Below are 13,999 nucleotides of genomic sequence, written 5' to 3'. Positions count from 1 at the left end.
CGGGTGCGGGACGGAACCTGGCGGCCTCCCCGGAGGCGGCAGCGAGCCTTGGAGAAGTGGCTGCTTCTTGGCGGGGGCGGGGGGGAGCGGGCGGGGAGGCGGCCTCTCCCCTGAGATCTCTCGTGACCTGATGCGAAGCCTCTTTTTTTCCCCCGCTACCCATCAGCCGAGGAATTGGCACTTCCCTATCCTACTCCAACGACGACGGGCGTCCCTTGAGGCGCCCCCGGCTTCCAGTGGCCGTCGCCTTGCCCATTCCTAATTCCTGGAGCCCCTAATCCCGAAGAGCACCAGATCCCATTCCCCAGGATGTTTCTTCCTGTCATCCGTCTCAGAGTTCCCGTTTTAAACTCTTCCTGAGTCTCCCTGACCCCTAACGCCTTGTCCCAGCACCTTTCTCACTCCTTAAGGCGTAGAGTCCCTAGCCGCCCCTTTCGGGACCAGCCCCTTCCCTCCAACTGCTTCCTTTGCAGGCCCCGCCATCGCCTCCTAAGTAGCTTTGCGCTCCTTGAGATCCCGAATTTTCGCCGAGCCGGTGACTCTCCCTCCCTGGGTCTCCCGGTCCCCCCGACTCTCTTCCTTTGAATGGCATAGGAGAGAGGTAAGGAACCCAGCGGGTGGGGTATCGGGGTATGTGTAGGGGTTGGGGCCCCGTTTCTCCGAAATGCGGACTCGTTCTGTAAGCGCAAAGTGGAGCGTGATTTTGGAAGTCACGGTGGCCGAGTGGTTAAGGCGTTGGACTCGAAATCCAATGGGGTTTCCCCGCACAGGTTCGAATCCTGTTCGTGACGTCCGTTTTTTTTCCCCCTCTTCCTTAAAATGCCTAAAGAGAACCCCTTATTTTCTCACGTGCCTTTCATGCATTTACTTTTCTGTCTCGGAAGTAGAAGCCGGGAGTTCTCATCCCTGGATTTGGGGAATGGGGGTGATCACGGAAGCTTAATTATGCACAACCTTTTCGGTTGCTAGAATACAAGGCACTTTCAGACTTCTATAACTTTAGGTTTGCTAATAGAGCTTTGGCGTTGTTCCACGATCTGGGGAGGGAATAGCATAGGATTTGAAGAAGAGTTAAGTTTTGTTTGGGAATGTGAACGCCTGTTGTATACTGTAAGAGTCGAAGGTGTAGTTTCCAGGAAAAGAGAGTACCTCTGGATTTCATGACCAGAATCCATGTCTTGTAGGTCGGATTACAAACGAAGCCCACGGAACAGGGCATTCTGTCCCTTGAATTTTCTCGAGGAGGTGCACCTCAAGTACCACAGGTCTAGGGGGAGTACCCTATTGAAACAAACGCTGCAGATCTAGTGGGAGCTAGTGTGGGAAGACTGTCACTTTTTATGGAGTGCTCATTATGTGCTAGGTACTGTCTAAATTCTCTTGTGTATTAACCAAGCTAGGGAATTAATCCCTTCTCTAACCGATACTCACCTCACCCAGTTCTCCCTATCCCCCAGTTTCTGATTGTGGGGAATAGCTAGGACACTTGTGGAGGATGTCCTTTTTGTATTTAATTTTTTGCACAACCCTATTTTCTCCTTCCCCAGAAGACAGGGGGTCCAAAAGTAATTCATAGTGCTTTCTAAACATTTATATTTTGGAGTGTCCCACCTTCATACCATTGGTCATGTTGTTCTTTCCAATGATCGTGTCCCCTGTGATCATGTCCCACTGCTTTCCATGCTGCAACATCCTTTTACTCCTCTTTGAGGTTCTTGATACATGCCTGCAGAAGTTAATTTTTTTAAATTATATTTATCCCACCTCCTAACTGTGTCTCAAGTGTGTCCACTTTTCTCACGATTGAGTGGATACTGGACCCACCACTTTGCTGGAGCCTTCATTTGGAAAATAGGGCCGTGATCGTATACTGGTTAGTACTCTGCGTTGTGGAAAATAGGGTAATTGTGAGGACTACATGTTAATATATGTAAAACTACACTAAAGCATGCATATGTAGCCAAGACCTTAAACCTTCCCATAGCTGCCTTTGGTCTCTTTTCTCCCTGCTCTTCCATATCCCCTACCTCCATTCACTGGCATTCTTTTAATCTCTGGTATAGTATTTGTCCATGTTTATGCTGTACTCTGCCTGAAATAATCTTCCTTATCCTCACTTTATACTCAGTCTTCACTTACATATTGGTCCTCCTGGAAAGTCTTCTCTAATCACCCGTTGCCCACTACATCCTACACCCTAATTTTATTTTGTGGAATATAAACTCTTGGCACATATGAGCTACTCAAAAAAATTGTTTTGTTGACTAAATGGATGCTTTTTATAGTAGTTATGTGTACATGTTTTAATCTTCATTCAGACTGTATTATAAACGTCTTGGGAGCTAGCACTGTGTTTTATTTGTATCTCCTCTACTAGGTCTTACACATAGATGTGATCAAATATATACTGTAATACAATCTAATTGGTTGGGCTTCAGTACTGGGCTTCCTTCTGAATTCCATTTTGCTCATGCTCAGATATGTTTCTGGAGAGCCAAGACCAAAATTGACCAGCAGAGGGCATCCGACAACTTTGTTGTAAAAGGAAGAAGGTTTCGTGGTTTATAAAATGGAGGATCTGGACTTGGGGGAAATTGACAGAGGTTGGTTGGTGCTTAGGACATCCTACCTTTCCTTCTCAAATGCTTCCCTTGTTACTTTCCGCTGTGAGAGGTAAAGGCTTCGAACTCTCATGAACAATAGATAATTTCAAATTTTTTACCGCCGCCACAGCCCACCTTAATTCCCCAATTCCTTCATCCTTCCATCTCAACAAATCCTGTCTTTCTTTGCATAATCAGCCCTGCTCCCCACCACCATTCTTACATTCTTACATTCTATCCACAGGCATTATTTCTTTAAAACATTTTTAAATATATATTTTTTATTTTTAGACAGAGGGGAAAGGAGGGAGAGGAGAGAAACATCAATGTGTGGATGCTTTTCATGTGCCCCCTCCTGGGGACCTGGGCAACGCCCAGGCATGTGCCCTGTGGGAATTGACCTGGAGAATTTTTGGTTCACAGGCCAGCACCCAATCAACTGAGCCATACCAGCCAGGCTTTTTTTTTTTTTTTTTTTTTTTTTTTTTTTTTTTTTTTTTTTTTTTTTTTTTTTTTTTTTTTTTTTATGGNTTTTTTTTTTTTTTTTTTTTTGCATTCTTTTTCTTTTTTTTTTTTATGATTTATTTATTTATCTTTAGAGGGAAAGGAGAGAGGGAGAAGGATATCAATGTGGGGGTTGCCTCTCATGCATTCCCTGCTGGGAACTGGCCTGCAACCCAGGCACGTGCCCTGACTGGGAATCAAACCGCAATCGTGTGGTTTGCAGGCCTGTGCTCAATCCATTGAACTACACTAGCCAGGGGTTCCCACTGGCATTCTTTAGTTTCTTCTGGTTCAGTATTTGGCCTTGTTTATCTGCCTTTAAGTTAACTTCACCCAGGTTTGCAATCCCAGTCATTTCAATCTCCTATGGAAACTTCTATAAATACTCTTGCATAACTTGTTCAAATCCCCCTACTCCACTGCACCAGACCTTCAATAATTCAGAACCAGCACAATTACATCTGTTATAATTTTGTTTTTAACACCATGTTGTTTTTCACTTCCTTTTATTTTTTGAATAAAATGTACACCCTCTGCCTCCAACTCCACACTATCTTAATACCCTGTGGGAGAAATGCTTGTGTGTGAAACCATTGGCTTCTTAATGGGCTTCAGAGACATTGTACTCTTATTTTTCTTAGAAGAGCAATTTTCAACCTTTTTTTAAATCTCATAGCACATATAAACTAATTACTAAAATTCTGCTGTATACCAAAAACTACATTGTCTGAAGAGCTGACAAAAAATAGGTAGAATTTTTTAAAGATTTCTATTTATTTATCTTTAGAGGGGAAGGGAAGGAGAGAGGGAGAGAAATATCAATGTATGGTTGCCTCTTGTGCGTCCCCTGCTGGGAACTGGCCTGCAACCCAGGCATGTGCCCTGACTGGGAATTGAACCGCAATGCTTTGGTTCACAGGCCCAAGCTCAATCCACTGAGCTATGCCAGCCAGGAAAATAGGTAGAATTTTGATTCATTCACACTGGATGGCTATTGTTGTGTTGGGGGATGTCATTTTCTCATTTGATGATTGAAGGGAAAAGAGGACAAAAACCTCTAAGTAGTCAGGTGTGTTTTTAAAAATTCTTGTAGGCCCTTGCTGGTGTAGCTCAGTGGATTGAGCGCGGGCCTGCGAACCACACAATCACGGTTCGATTCCTAGTCAGGGCACATGCCTGGGTTGCAGGTCAGTTCCCAGTTCCCGGCAGGGGACGCACGAGAGGCAACCATACATTGATATCTCTCTCTCTCTCTCTCTCTCTCTCTCTCTCTCCTTCCCTTCCCCTCTAAGATAAATAAATAAAATCTTTAAAAAATAAAATAAATAAAAATAAAAATTCTTGTGGCACTCCAATTTAAAATCACTGTCTCAGAACACTGGTCCATCAACAAAATAAAGTTTTACTTTACAAACTGTATTTTTTTGCCCTGGCTGGTGTAGCTCAGTGGGTTGAGCACAGGCCTGTGAACCACACAATCATGGTTTGATTCCCAGTCAGGGCACATGCCTGGGTTGCAGGCCAGTTCCCGGCAGGGGACTCACAAGAGGCAACCATACATTGATGTTTCTCTCTTTCTCTCCTTCCCTTCCTCTCTAAAGATAAATAAATAAATAATTTTAAAAAATCTTAAAAAATCAAACCACGATTTAAATAAAACAAAACTGTATTTTTTTACAAACTATATTTTTTAAATGCTTTATTTTTAAAGATAGGGAAAGAAACATTGATGTGTGAGAGAAGAGAGAAATATCAATAGGTTGCTTCTCTCACATCCCCAACCCAGGACCTGGCCTATAACCCGGGCCCTGACTGGGAATCAAACCAGCAACCTTTTGTTTTGCAGACCAGCACTCGATCCACTGAGCTACACCAGCCAGGGCACAAACTGTATTTTTAAGTAAAACTCAACTGCAAAAAGAAAAGAACATTTGTTTTCTCATTCTCGTGGAATTCTACTACAAGCTTCGTTCTCTTCCCTCCTCCCAAGACAAAAATTCCAAGCCGCAGTTCCAGGCGTGGCCTCTCAGCTACACACGGCCCTTTATCTCCTGCTGTCTAGGTTTGTATGGCTGCCCCAGTGTCACTTAAAGCACCAAACTTCTCTCTTTCCGGGAAACACATTCTCAACTTTTTCCATTTGTGTTGACACTATTTTCAATCTCATCTAGTTTCCAACTGTAAGAATTATCTGACATTCCCACCCCCCATGCCCATCAGTCATTGCTTCTGCCCTCACGTACTGTAATCTGATTGATGCTTTTGTTACAAGGCCCAGCTCCACCACACTTAAATCTCTAAACACTGCCTTCATCATATTATTCCCTTGTCCAGGAACTTTAACACCTGTCTAATCAAACACGGACTCCTATTATCAATAACACCCTGCCTAAATCAGCCATTTTCTTTTAGCCTTTATTCTTCCCAGTAAGATACCCCCAATATAATTAGGCTGAACATTTCCACGTGACAGTCTAATTCCTTCTCTCATGAAGCTCCTTCTGTCTCTTCACTTTATAACCAGTGACTAGCTAATGCCACTCTATACTGATCTTTTCAGCTCCAAATTCTTAGATCTTTTTTTAAAAAAGATTTTATTCATTTATTTTTAGAAGGAAAGGGAAGGAGAGAAGGAGAGAAATATCAATGTGTGGTTTGCCTCTTGTGAGTCCCCTGCTGGGACCTGGCCTGCAACTTGGGCATGTGCCCTGACTGGGAATCGAACCGCGATTGTGTGGTTCGCAGGCCCGCGCTCAATCCACTGAGCTACACCAGCCAGGGCTCCAAATTCTTAGATCTTAATCGAAGTTGTTTTTATGTGACTAGAAAGATAATGAGTGGGAATCTAACACAAAAGAATTAATACTACACCCTTCCAAGTTGACTTGTTCCAAATGTTCAGAGGCTGGGATCTCCGCAGTTTATCCAGTAAAGCAAATTATTAGAGGCCTTGTGCTGAAATGATCTCAACTTGCCCTTGTCTGAGGAGCGCTGCTGTCGCACAGAACACTTCTGCAACTCCTTCACCGCGTTTATGAGCCACATGTGATTCATTACTCCAAAAATTTTTTAAAGCTGACGCATTACCCAACTTTATCATTTATCTATTTTGCAGACTTTTATTCTAGATTACTTCTGCTATTTCCGAGGTCCCATTCTCAGCCTTCTTGTTCTGTCCTTTAATGTTTGCATTAACTCCCAGAATTTCTTGATCACCTCTAGGCAGAAAGCCCCCAGATCCACAACATTAACCCTGCTTCTTGGTCTTAAGCTCCAGTCCCACATTTGCATCCACCAACTAACATCTCTGGATGGAAGCCCTTCCGATCCAGTGTTCCCCAGATGAGCTTATTACTTCACTCCTGAAACCTACGCATCCTCTCCTCCCTATTCAGGTTAACGACACTGCTCACTTACAGACTAGAAACGCCTTTATCTGTGACTCATCTTCGGTTAAGCGCCCCTTCTTCAGTGCGGTGGTTAGGAGCACTTACTCTGGAATGACTTTCTGGGTTCAAATCCCAGTTCTAATTGCCATGTGCATTTTGTCCTTTGTCTCCCTACATAGAAAATGGAGAAAATAGTGCCTTTTACAGTTCGGGGTGAATAGATGTGTCATACTTAGAATAGTGCCTGACTCACAGTAGATGCTTGTCCTGTTACCCCTTTCCCTCGTGGCCAGTCCTGTTCAGAAGTCGAGCTCCAGTGACTCCTCTGAGAAACCTCCCCTCTTGCATCCCATCAGGCAGGTACTTGACCCCTTTCTTCCTCTTGTCCCACTGCTTGGTCCTTATCTATTAGCAACACGCTATCCTGTATTCCCCGTTATTTGTTCAAGTGCATCTCCTAAGCTGAAAATTCCTTTGAAGACTCGTTTCCCAATTCCTTGTGTGCCTCAAACGCCGGGCACCAACCACATCTGGCACACGCCAGGTGTACTATAAATCATGGCTGAACCAGTCTGGTCACTTACTAAGCCCTGTCAGTCTTCCTCCCCGATGTCGCTTGTCCTCCCTGTCCTGTTCAAGTTCTAACCCTCACTTGCATGAATTACTGCAAAGCTGACCTACCGTTGCCACTAAAACCATGAGTTGGAAGTCACTCCTCTTCACAGAAACTTACCCGTAAAATTAAAGTCCAAATTCCCTACCAAGTATTCAAGGCCTTCCAAGCATTGGCCCCAAATTATTTCCAGCCTTATCTCCATTACTTCCTTCAAAAAACGCTATGCTCTGGATTGCACTAGGCTCTTCCTTCTTCAACATATCCTTCATCTCCACTTTTTAAAAAAATTTAATTTATTCATTTGCCCCAGCTGGTGTGGCTCAGTGGATTGAGTGCTGGCCTGAGAACCAAAGGGTTGCTGGTTCGACTCCTGGTCTGGGCACATGCCTGGGTTGCGGGCCAGGTCCCCCCCAGTTGTGGGTGCATGACAGGCAGCCACACATTGATCTTTCTCTCCCGGTCTCCCTCCCTTCCCCTCTCTCTAAAAATAAAAAGATTTTAAAAAGATTAAAAAGATTTTATTTATTTTTAGAGGGGAAGGAGAGAAACATCATGTGTGAGTCCCTCTCACATACCCCCAGCAGGGGACCTGGCCCGAAAACCAGGCACATACTCTGATTGGGAACTGAACCTTCGGTTTGTGGGACAATGCCCAACCCACTGAACCACACCAGTCAGGGCTTCACTTGTTTTTATTCATGCTGTGATCCCAGCCTAAAACAGAGGTTGCAAATTGGCAGACCCCACATTTTTGGGGGGTGCCCCCAAGCAGGTTTTTAAAAATAAAGAACCAACATTTAAAAGTTGTGAGATTTAGGTTGACTGGTGTGGCTTAGTGGGTTGGGCATCCTCCTGCACACTGGAAGGTCGCCAGTTCAAATCCCGGTCAGGGCACATGCCTAGGTTGCAGGCCAGGTCCCTGGCTAGGGGCCCTGCGAGAGGCAGCTGATCCATGTCTCTCTCACATACCAACGTTTCTCTTCCTTTCTTCCTCCCTTCTCCACTCTCTAAAATAAACAAAATCTTTAGTTTCTTGAAAAGTAAGATTTGGGCCCTGGCTGGTGTAGCTCAATGGATTGAGCATAGACCTGCCAACCAAAGGGTTACTGGTTTGATTCCCAGTCAGGATGCATGCCTGGGCTGTAGGCTGGGTCCCCAGCTGAGGGTGTGCAAGAGGCAACCACACACTGATGTTTCTCTCCCTTTCTCCTTCCCTTCTCTCTCTAGAAATAGCTAAAACCTTAAAAAAAGAGAGAGATTTGGTAATATTGGGCCCTGTGTATAGCAGCAACCAACCAGAGCTGCACTGCCAGCTGCCTGCTTCTCTCGGGGCACATATTCATCACCTAGCCAGCTTTAAAAAAATCTCTCTACGGGGTGGTTGGTTAGAGTGTCATCAGGGCACATAACAGGAAGCAACCAATGAATGCATAAATGGGTACAATGACAAATCCATGCTTCTCTCAGTAAAATGCCTATCGTTAAAAAACAAACCAAAAAAATGTCTCTACAAGTGGACAGTGAAGAGATCAGGCTAGTGGTAGGACAACTGGCCCTATCTCCTGATGTTACACAAGACAAAGAACATCTGTCTCCAGCTGGTGTGGCTCAGTGGACTGAATGCCAGACTGCGAACCTGAAGGTTGTTGGTTCGATTCTAAGTCAGAGCACATGCCTGGGTTGCAGGCCAGGCCCCCAGTAGGGGGCGCGCAAGAGGCATGTATCTCTCACACATCATGTTTCTTTCTCCCTCTCTTCCAAAATAAGTAAAATCTTTAAAAAATAAAGAACATCTGTCCTGTCCTGTGATGTCTTCTATTTCCAAAACTGTTTAACTTGAATCTCTCAGACTAACCTCTCAGATCTAATTGTTTAGCAAAAATAGGAGTCAGAAGAACAATTTAAAGGACACTGTGAAAAAAACACAAAAGCCCACTCTCCAGGACAACTGCCCCAATCTCTTCAATACAGCAGTGTTACCAAAAAATGTCATTCCAGGAACCCAGACTAAGAAAGAGTAGAGCATGGTGTGACGTCCAGTTCCTGGATTGGATCCTGGGCGGGACCAACATCAGCTCTAAAGTTCTTTTCTTGGGACAAATGAGGAAATGTGAATATAGGTTTGTATTAGATTAAAGACATTATTAATTTTAAGCACTTGTTATCTTGGCAATGTGTAAAATCTTGTTTTTCCAAATCTATATACTGAAGTAAAAAAGTTGAAAACAACTGTCTCTACACTTCTCCACCTATTTCCTGACCTTGAAAGTTTAGCATCGGTTGGCAAACATTTTGTAAAGGACCAAAAAACAAATATTTGAGGCTTTGTGAGCCATAGTTCTGTGCAAGTGCTCATCTCTGCCGTTAGGATGTAACAGCAGCCACAGACAACCTATGAGCAAGTGGGCGCGGCTGTGTTCCAATGTGCATTTTTTTACAGAAGCAGACAGCAGGATGCACGCTGTGGTTTGCCAAACTCCAGTCTAAAACCAGTGCCTCTCCTCCTGAAGTCTTCCCTGGTACCCATCACAATCAGGGGCTTCCTCTTCCTTCTGCTCACATATCGCTTGTAAATCCCGAGGATATTGTAATGTCTTATTATAACTCATCTCCATCGAGGAGGAAGTCTTTACAGGGAGGTGCCCTTTTGCTGCATGAACTCTCCCATCCCCACCCTAGTGAGTTCCTCGCAGAATATTCTGAATATTGTTTCCAAAAAACAAATCTACCCTAAAAGAAAGATTTGGTATCATTCATGACCTTGACATTCAAAAGAACGAGCAGCAAGTTCTGAAAGTACTATTTTTGAAAGAAATTCAGAGGAAATTTTACAACCCCTACTGGCATCACTGGAGTACATACATCCCAGTGCCGTGTGCTGTTCTCACCACTGTTTATAATCAGCCCTGTGTGTATGGAAGCGCAGTGGGACCCGGCTGGCTCAGGGGCGCCCTTCCGGGCCGCCCTCCTAACACTGCAGTGTCTAGGGCACTATTAAATTTATAGTAGGTGCATGATGAATGCTCAACAAATTTGAAATGTAATACTTGGGGAGAAGAATACTCTTTCTCGTGACAGGGAGAAGGCGGCAGCAAGTGCCTATGAAGGGTTCCTCGAGGTTGGGCGGCCACAGCCATGGTCAGTTGTTCCCGGCTCCCTCCCTCACCTTTGCTTTCTTGGTGAGGAGGCACTGAGGGGTGGGGGTGCGGGGGAGGTTAGTAGAAACTTCCTTGCCTATGATAGAATCCCAAATTTCAAAACAAAGATGGAACAAAGGAGAAAGGTGCATGCATATCTTTCATGAAAAATGTTCTTACAAGACGTGGAATTTGGGGCAGATTCTGGAAAAAGCAAAAATTAGACCACTGGAGAGAGAGCGCTGGCTGTTACAGAACAGGAGACAGGAGGTAAGAGGGCCCCACAGGGCCGAGAAGATGGGAGGTGCCCACTAACCCTGAACAGACCTCCTCCTCCCACAGAGGTGCGCTCTAAGACAAGGCCAGGTTGCAAAGGAAGGAGGAAGGCAGGGAATGAGGTGAGAAAAAGGCCCAAGCAGAGGAGAAACCTTCACAAGAAGGGGGTGCTATTGAATTAAGAATTTAGAATTGAGTGAAAGGTTTATTATTAGTGCAGGAAACACCGTGAAGCAGCACAAGTAGCACAATCAGCAACCTGCAGACACCAGTGTAAAGGGTGGGGACGCCTGACCTGAGCTGCCTGGATCAGCCTGAGGGCGACAGCAGAGGGAACGGCCAGGGTAAGGCTTGGGGGCAGCAGGGAGTGAGAAATGTAGTGACCAGGTTAAGTATAGCAGCGTTTTCAAATTCCTGAGCACCACGTCCTGGAGCTGAAACGTGAGACTGTTCCCCACGCCCTTCCAGCTGTCTCCCTCCACCCTAGTACCAGTGGGACCACGGCCCAACCACGCAGAGCGACAGCAAGCTGGCCTGGAATAACGCTCCAAGAGAAGAAACTATTTGATGGCCACCTCCCTTCCACCCCATGCCCACCTGCACACTAAAACAATCACACCCGCTATTCCTCCTCTTCTCTTACTCTGTCAACAGTCACCCCAGAGGTCACGGAATGCCCCAGTGAAATGAAGCGGCAGTCCTTAAGGGGCACGGGTGAGACAGTACTCACTGCCTGTATCCAGAGACAAAGACTTTTCTATTCCACCTTGCCCAATGAAGGTTAGAACCCCGCTGCATATCTCCAAGGAAATGGGGAAGGGAAGTTTCTTCCAAATTAATACTCTAAATCCAGAGTTTTACGATGAGACCCTGGAAGGGCCAGGAGCAAAGTTCTGCAGAGGGCTCAGGCATTGATGCTGGAATAGAGGTGGCTCCTCATCTCAGATGGGGTTTGGAGGGCTGGGGCAGACATTCGTTCAGTCAAGGACGCCTTTGGCCCTTTCTATATTAAAGCCAAAGGTTGTGCTGAAAAGGGAAAACATAAAACAGATCCCACCCTGGTCCCACCCTATCCAGAACCCCCACCACAGGAACAGCGAAAGAAAAGTTTTATGTTTTGTTAATTTTTTTCTTTTTCATTTCTTAAAAAAAAAAGTAAATAAATTAAATTGCCAACAATGTGGCTGGGTTGGAAAAGAGGGGTAGCCATAACCAGGCCATTCTTAAAAAAAAAAGTGGGAGGGGGAGAATGAAATATAAACAATGGCCAAAGGAAATTATCAGCATAACTGGTTACAATCTCAGGACTGGAGAGGGTGGTGGAACTATCACAGCCTGTGCTGCAAGAGGCGCTTGCCTACCTGATTTCAGCAAAAGCCAGGGTGCTGCTTCTTGCTGAGCACATTCACCCCAACAGACTAACCCCCTACCCCCATTCCTGCCATTCCCTAATTAAGAGGAAGTGTGGGCAAGGAGAGTTCATCTGGGAATTTTCAGCATCCCAACTTGCACAAGTGCAGACCCAGCGGCAGCCCGCACCTCTAACGAGGGCTGAACAAGGTATTGCTTGGCACAGAGGTCCGGTCTTCCCCTAAGGGCCATCAGTCATGGTGAGTTACTGGCTCATTATTTCTAGGGTTTGGGTTTCCCCCTTACCGCTTCTTCAGGATGTCTGCTCTCCAGAGCGGCCCTCTAAGTGCTGAGAGCCAACAGGCCTGCCTGCTCAATTCCCTGGTTTTGAAGAACAATTCAAGGTTTCTCACACTACCCCGATCCTCTGGGGAGAAAATGAATACCTTTGTGCTTTCTGAAAATGTCTGGAACCAGGGACCCCAGGCAGGAAAACATAGAGGTGGGGACTTTCCTACCCAGACTGAAAATTTACAGGCATCTGCAGGGAAGAAATTAGGCAAAAGAAGGGAATCTGGGTTTCCCACCTGAAAGGCTGAGCAAAGTGTTCCAGGACCCTTCAGTGCCAGAAGAGCAGGGAGATGGGGCTCCAGTACCAGCCACAGTGTTAAGGACAGTGGGGAGGACTCAGGGCTTAGCTACTGGAGTGATGAGATTTTCCGATTTCCATCTTTTCCTGCCAGCCCGCCAAAATCTATATCTCTTCCACGCCATGCGCAAATATCATGACCAGCCCCGGCTCCTGCACCATGTCATCACCCATATGCTGGTTCTCACAGGCCATCACCACAACAGCCTGCTTGCCGGGGATGCGCTTGGCCACATAGTTCTCATAGTACCGCCGGTTCATCTGTCTTGTCTCTAGTGTGGCCAGGCCTTGGGGCCAGCTTCGCTCGTGGGCATTTTCTATCAGCTCGTTGACAATAGAGGCAGGACAGCCACTCTCCACCAGGGAGCGCTTGATCACAGCCTGGAGTACAGCGTCCGGGGTGGAGATCATCCCTCCCCAGCGGGTCACCCTAGCGGGCTGTAGGGAGTTCACCCACCTGCATGGAGGAAGATGGAGATGGTCATCCCAGCTCATCCTCTTTCTCTGCATTGCTTCTTTTCCCAAAGGAATGACCACCCACTCTACACTTAGCTTAACCCTATTCTCCCTCCCTCCTCCCTTCCATCCATCCACCCATCGTTGGTTTAGAAACTACCAGTCTTTCCCTCGTTGGTTCCATCTCAGTCATCAGGTTACCCGATTAAACTCCATGAGTGTATGGTCCCTGATATTTTTCTTATAAATCCCAATAGCGCACACAGTGCCTAGAATGTACTAAGTGCTCAATAAATGTTCACTGCAGGAAGAAATTTTTCCTCTATAGTGTGTCCCATACAGCGCTATTTGCACTGTGTGTACTGATTCACCCTTAACACTGAGTCTATGAGATGTAAGGACTCCAGAACTGAAAGGGACCTTAGACTTTGCTTGTTTACTTCGCTGCGTTTTTGGAATACTTTTTCTGGGTTTACACCCTCTTTTCTTCTCTGGATTGCAAGCTACCTGAAGACAGACAATATCTGGTATTTCTTTTCGGCCCTCCTAGCACTCCACAGCCTTCAGTACAGAGCTTTGCATATGCGGGTGCTCACCTAGTCCTGGAGCTACGGCATCCCTGGTCAGCTTTCCCTTCCACCCACCCCCAGAATAAGACTATCCTCTTCTCTGGCCCTGTCCCTCATCCCAACATCTGAAAAGTGGAGGCCCCAGCCCAGCCTTCTTATCGCCCACCCCTCTGCCACAATGCTGTTCTTCCTCCTTTCAGGGCTCAGGGCCAGCACGGGGAGTAACTCCCCGTCCCGAGTGAAACTTACTCTAGGATCTCATTGTATTCAATAGTCTCCTCCAAGTTCTGAAGGTTGGGGTTGACACTGCGGATTGCACGCATGTACGCCTTTAGCAGCTGAATGTCTCGCTTCTGTTGGAAGGAAAGAGAACCAGGAATGAAGGTTAAGGCAGAGCGCAGGTGAAGGACAAAAGTTTATCTGAGAATGAGGGCAACTGAGAGATTGGAG

At 45.9% G+C, this 13,999-nt stretch overlaps 1 protein-coding gene, 1 long non-coding RNA gene and 1 other non-coding gene across 9 annotated transcripts in view; 2 read left to right on the top strand and 1 right to left on the bottom strand.

Annotated features, from left to right (window-relative positions):
• Positions 1–80: 80 nt before the first annotated feature.
• On the top strand, positions 81–11,750 carry LOC118975982 (uncharacterized). Of its 3 annotated transcripts, none has more exons than XR_005064168.1 (4): positions 81–601; positions 9,111–9,232; positions 9,553–10,250; positions 10,356–10,524. It is a non-coding gene; the product is annotated as an uncharacterized LOC118975982 (long non-coding RNA). The 3 variants fall into 3 exon arrangements; XR_005064166.1 differs by having other exon boundaries at positions 89–601; positions 10,191–10,250; XR_005064167.1 differs by lacking the exon at positions 10,356–10,524 and adding an exon at positions 10,994–11,750 and having other exon boundaries at positions 90–601; positions 10,191–10,250.
• On the top strand, positions 710–791 carry TRNAS-CGA (transfer RNA serine (anticodon CGA)). Its single transcript has one exon. It is a non-coding gene; the product is annotated as a tRNA-Ser (tRNA).
• RNF41 (ring finger protein 41) overlaps positions 11,634–13,999 on the bottom strand; it is a 19,666-nt gene continuing 17,300 nt past the window's right edge. For all 5 annotated transcript variants that reach the window (XM_037030244.1, XM_037030247.1, XM_037030243.1 and 2 more), the window contains 2 exons: positions 13,799–13,902; positions 11,634–12,981 (listed from right to left, as the gene is read on the bottom strand). In XM_037030244.1, the coding sequence (XP_036886139.1) occupies positions 12,630–12,981; positions 13,799–13,902 (456 nt within the window). In that variant the 3' untranslated portion in view covers positions 11,634–12,629. The remainder of the gene's footprint in view (positions 12,982–13,798; positions 13,903–13,999) is intronic.

This window comes from Sturnira hondurensis, unplaced genomic scaffold, assembly GCF_014824575.4.
Source record: "Sturnira hondurensis isolate 20B ecotype Veracruz unplaced genomic scaffold, ASM1482457v3 Scaffold0020601, whole genome shotgun sequence".
Taxonomy (NCBI): Eukaryota; Metazoa; Chordata; class Mammalia; order Chiroptera; family Phyllostomidae; genus Sturnira; species Sturnira hondurensis.
This window is presented reverse-complemented; position numbering and strand designations above follow the sequence as displayed.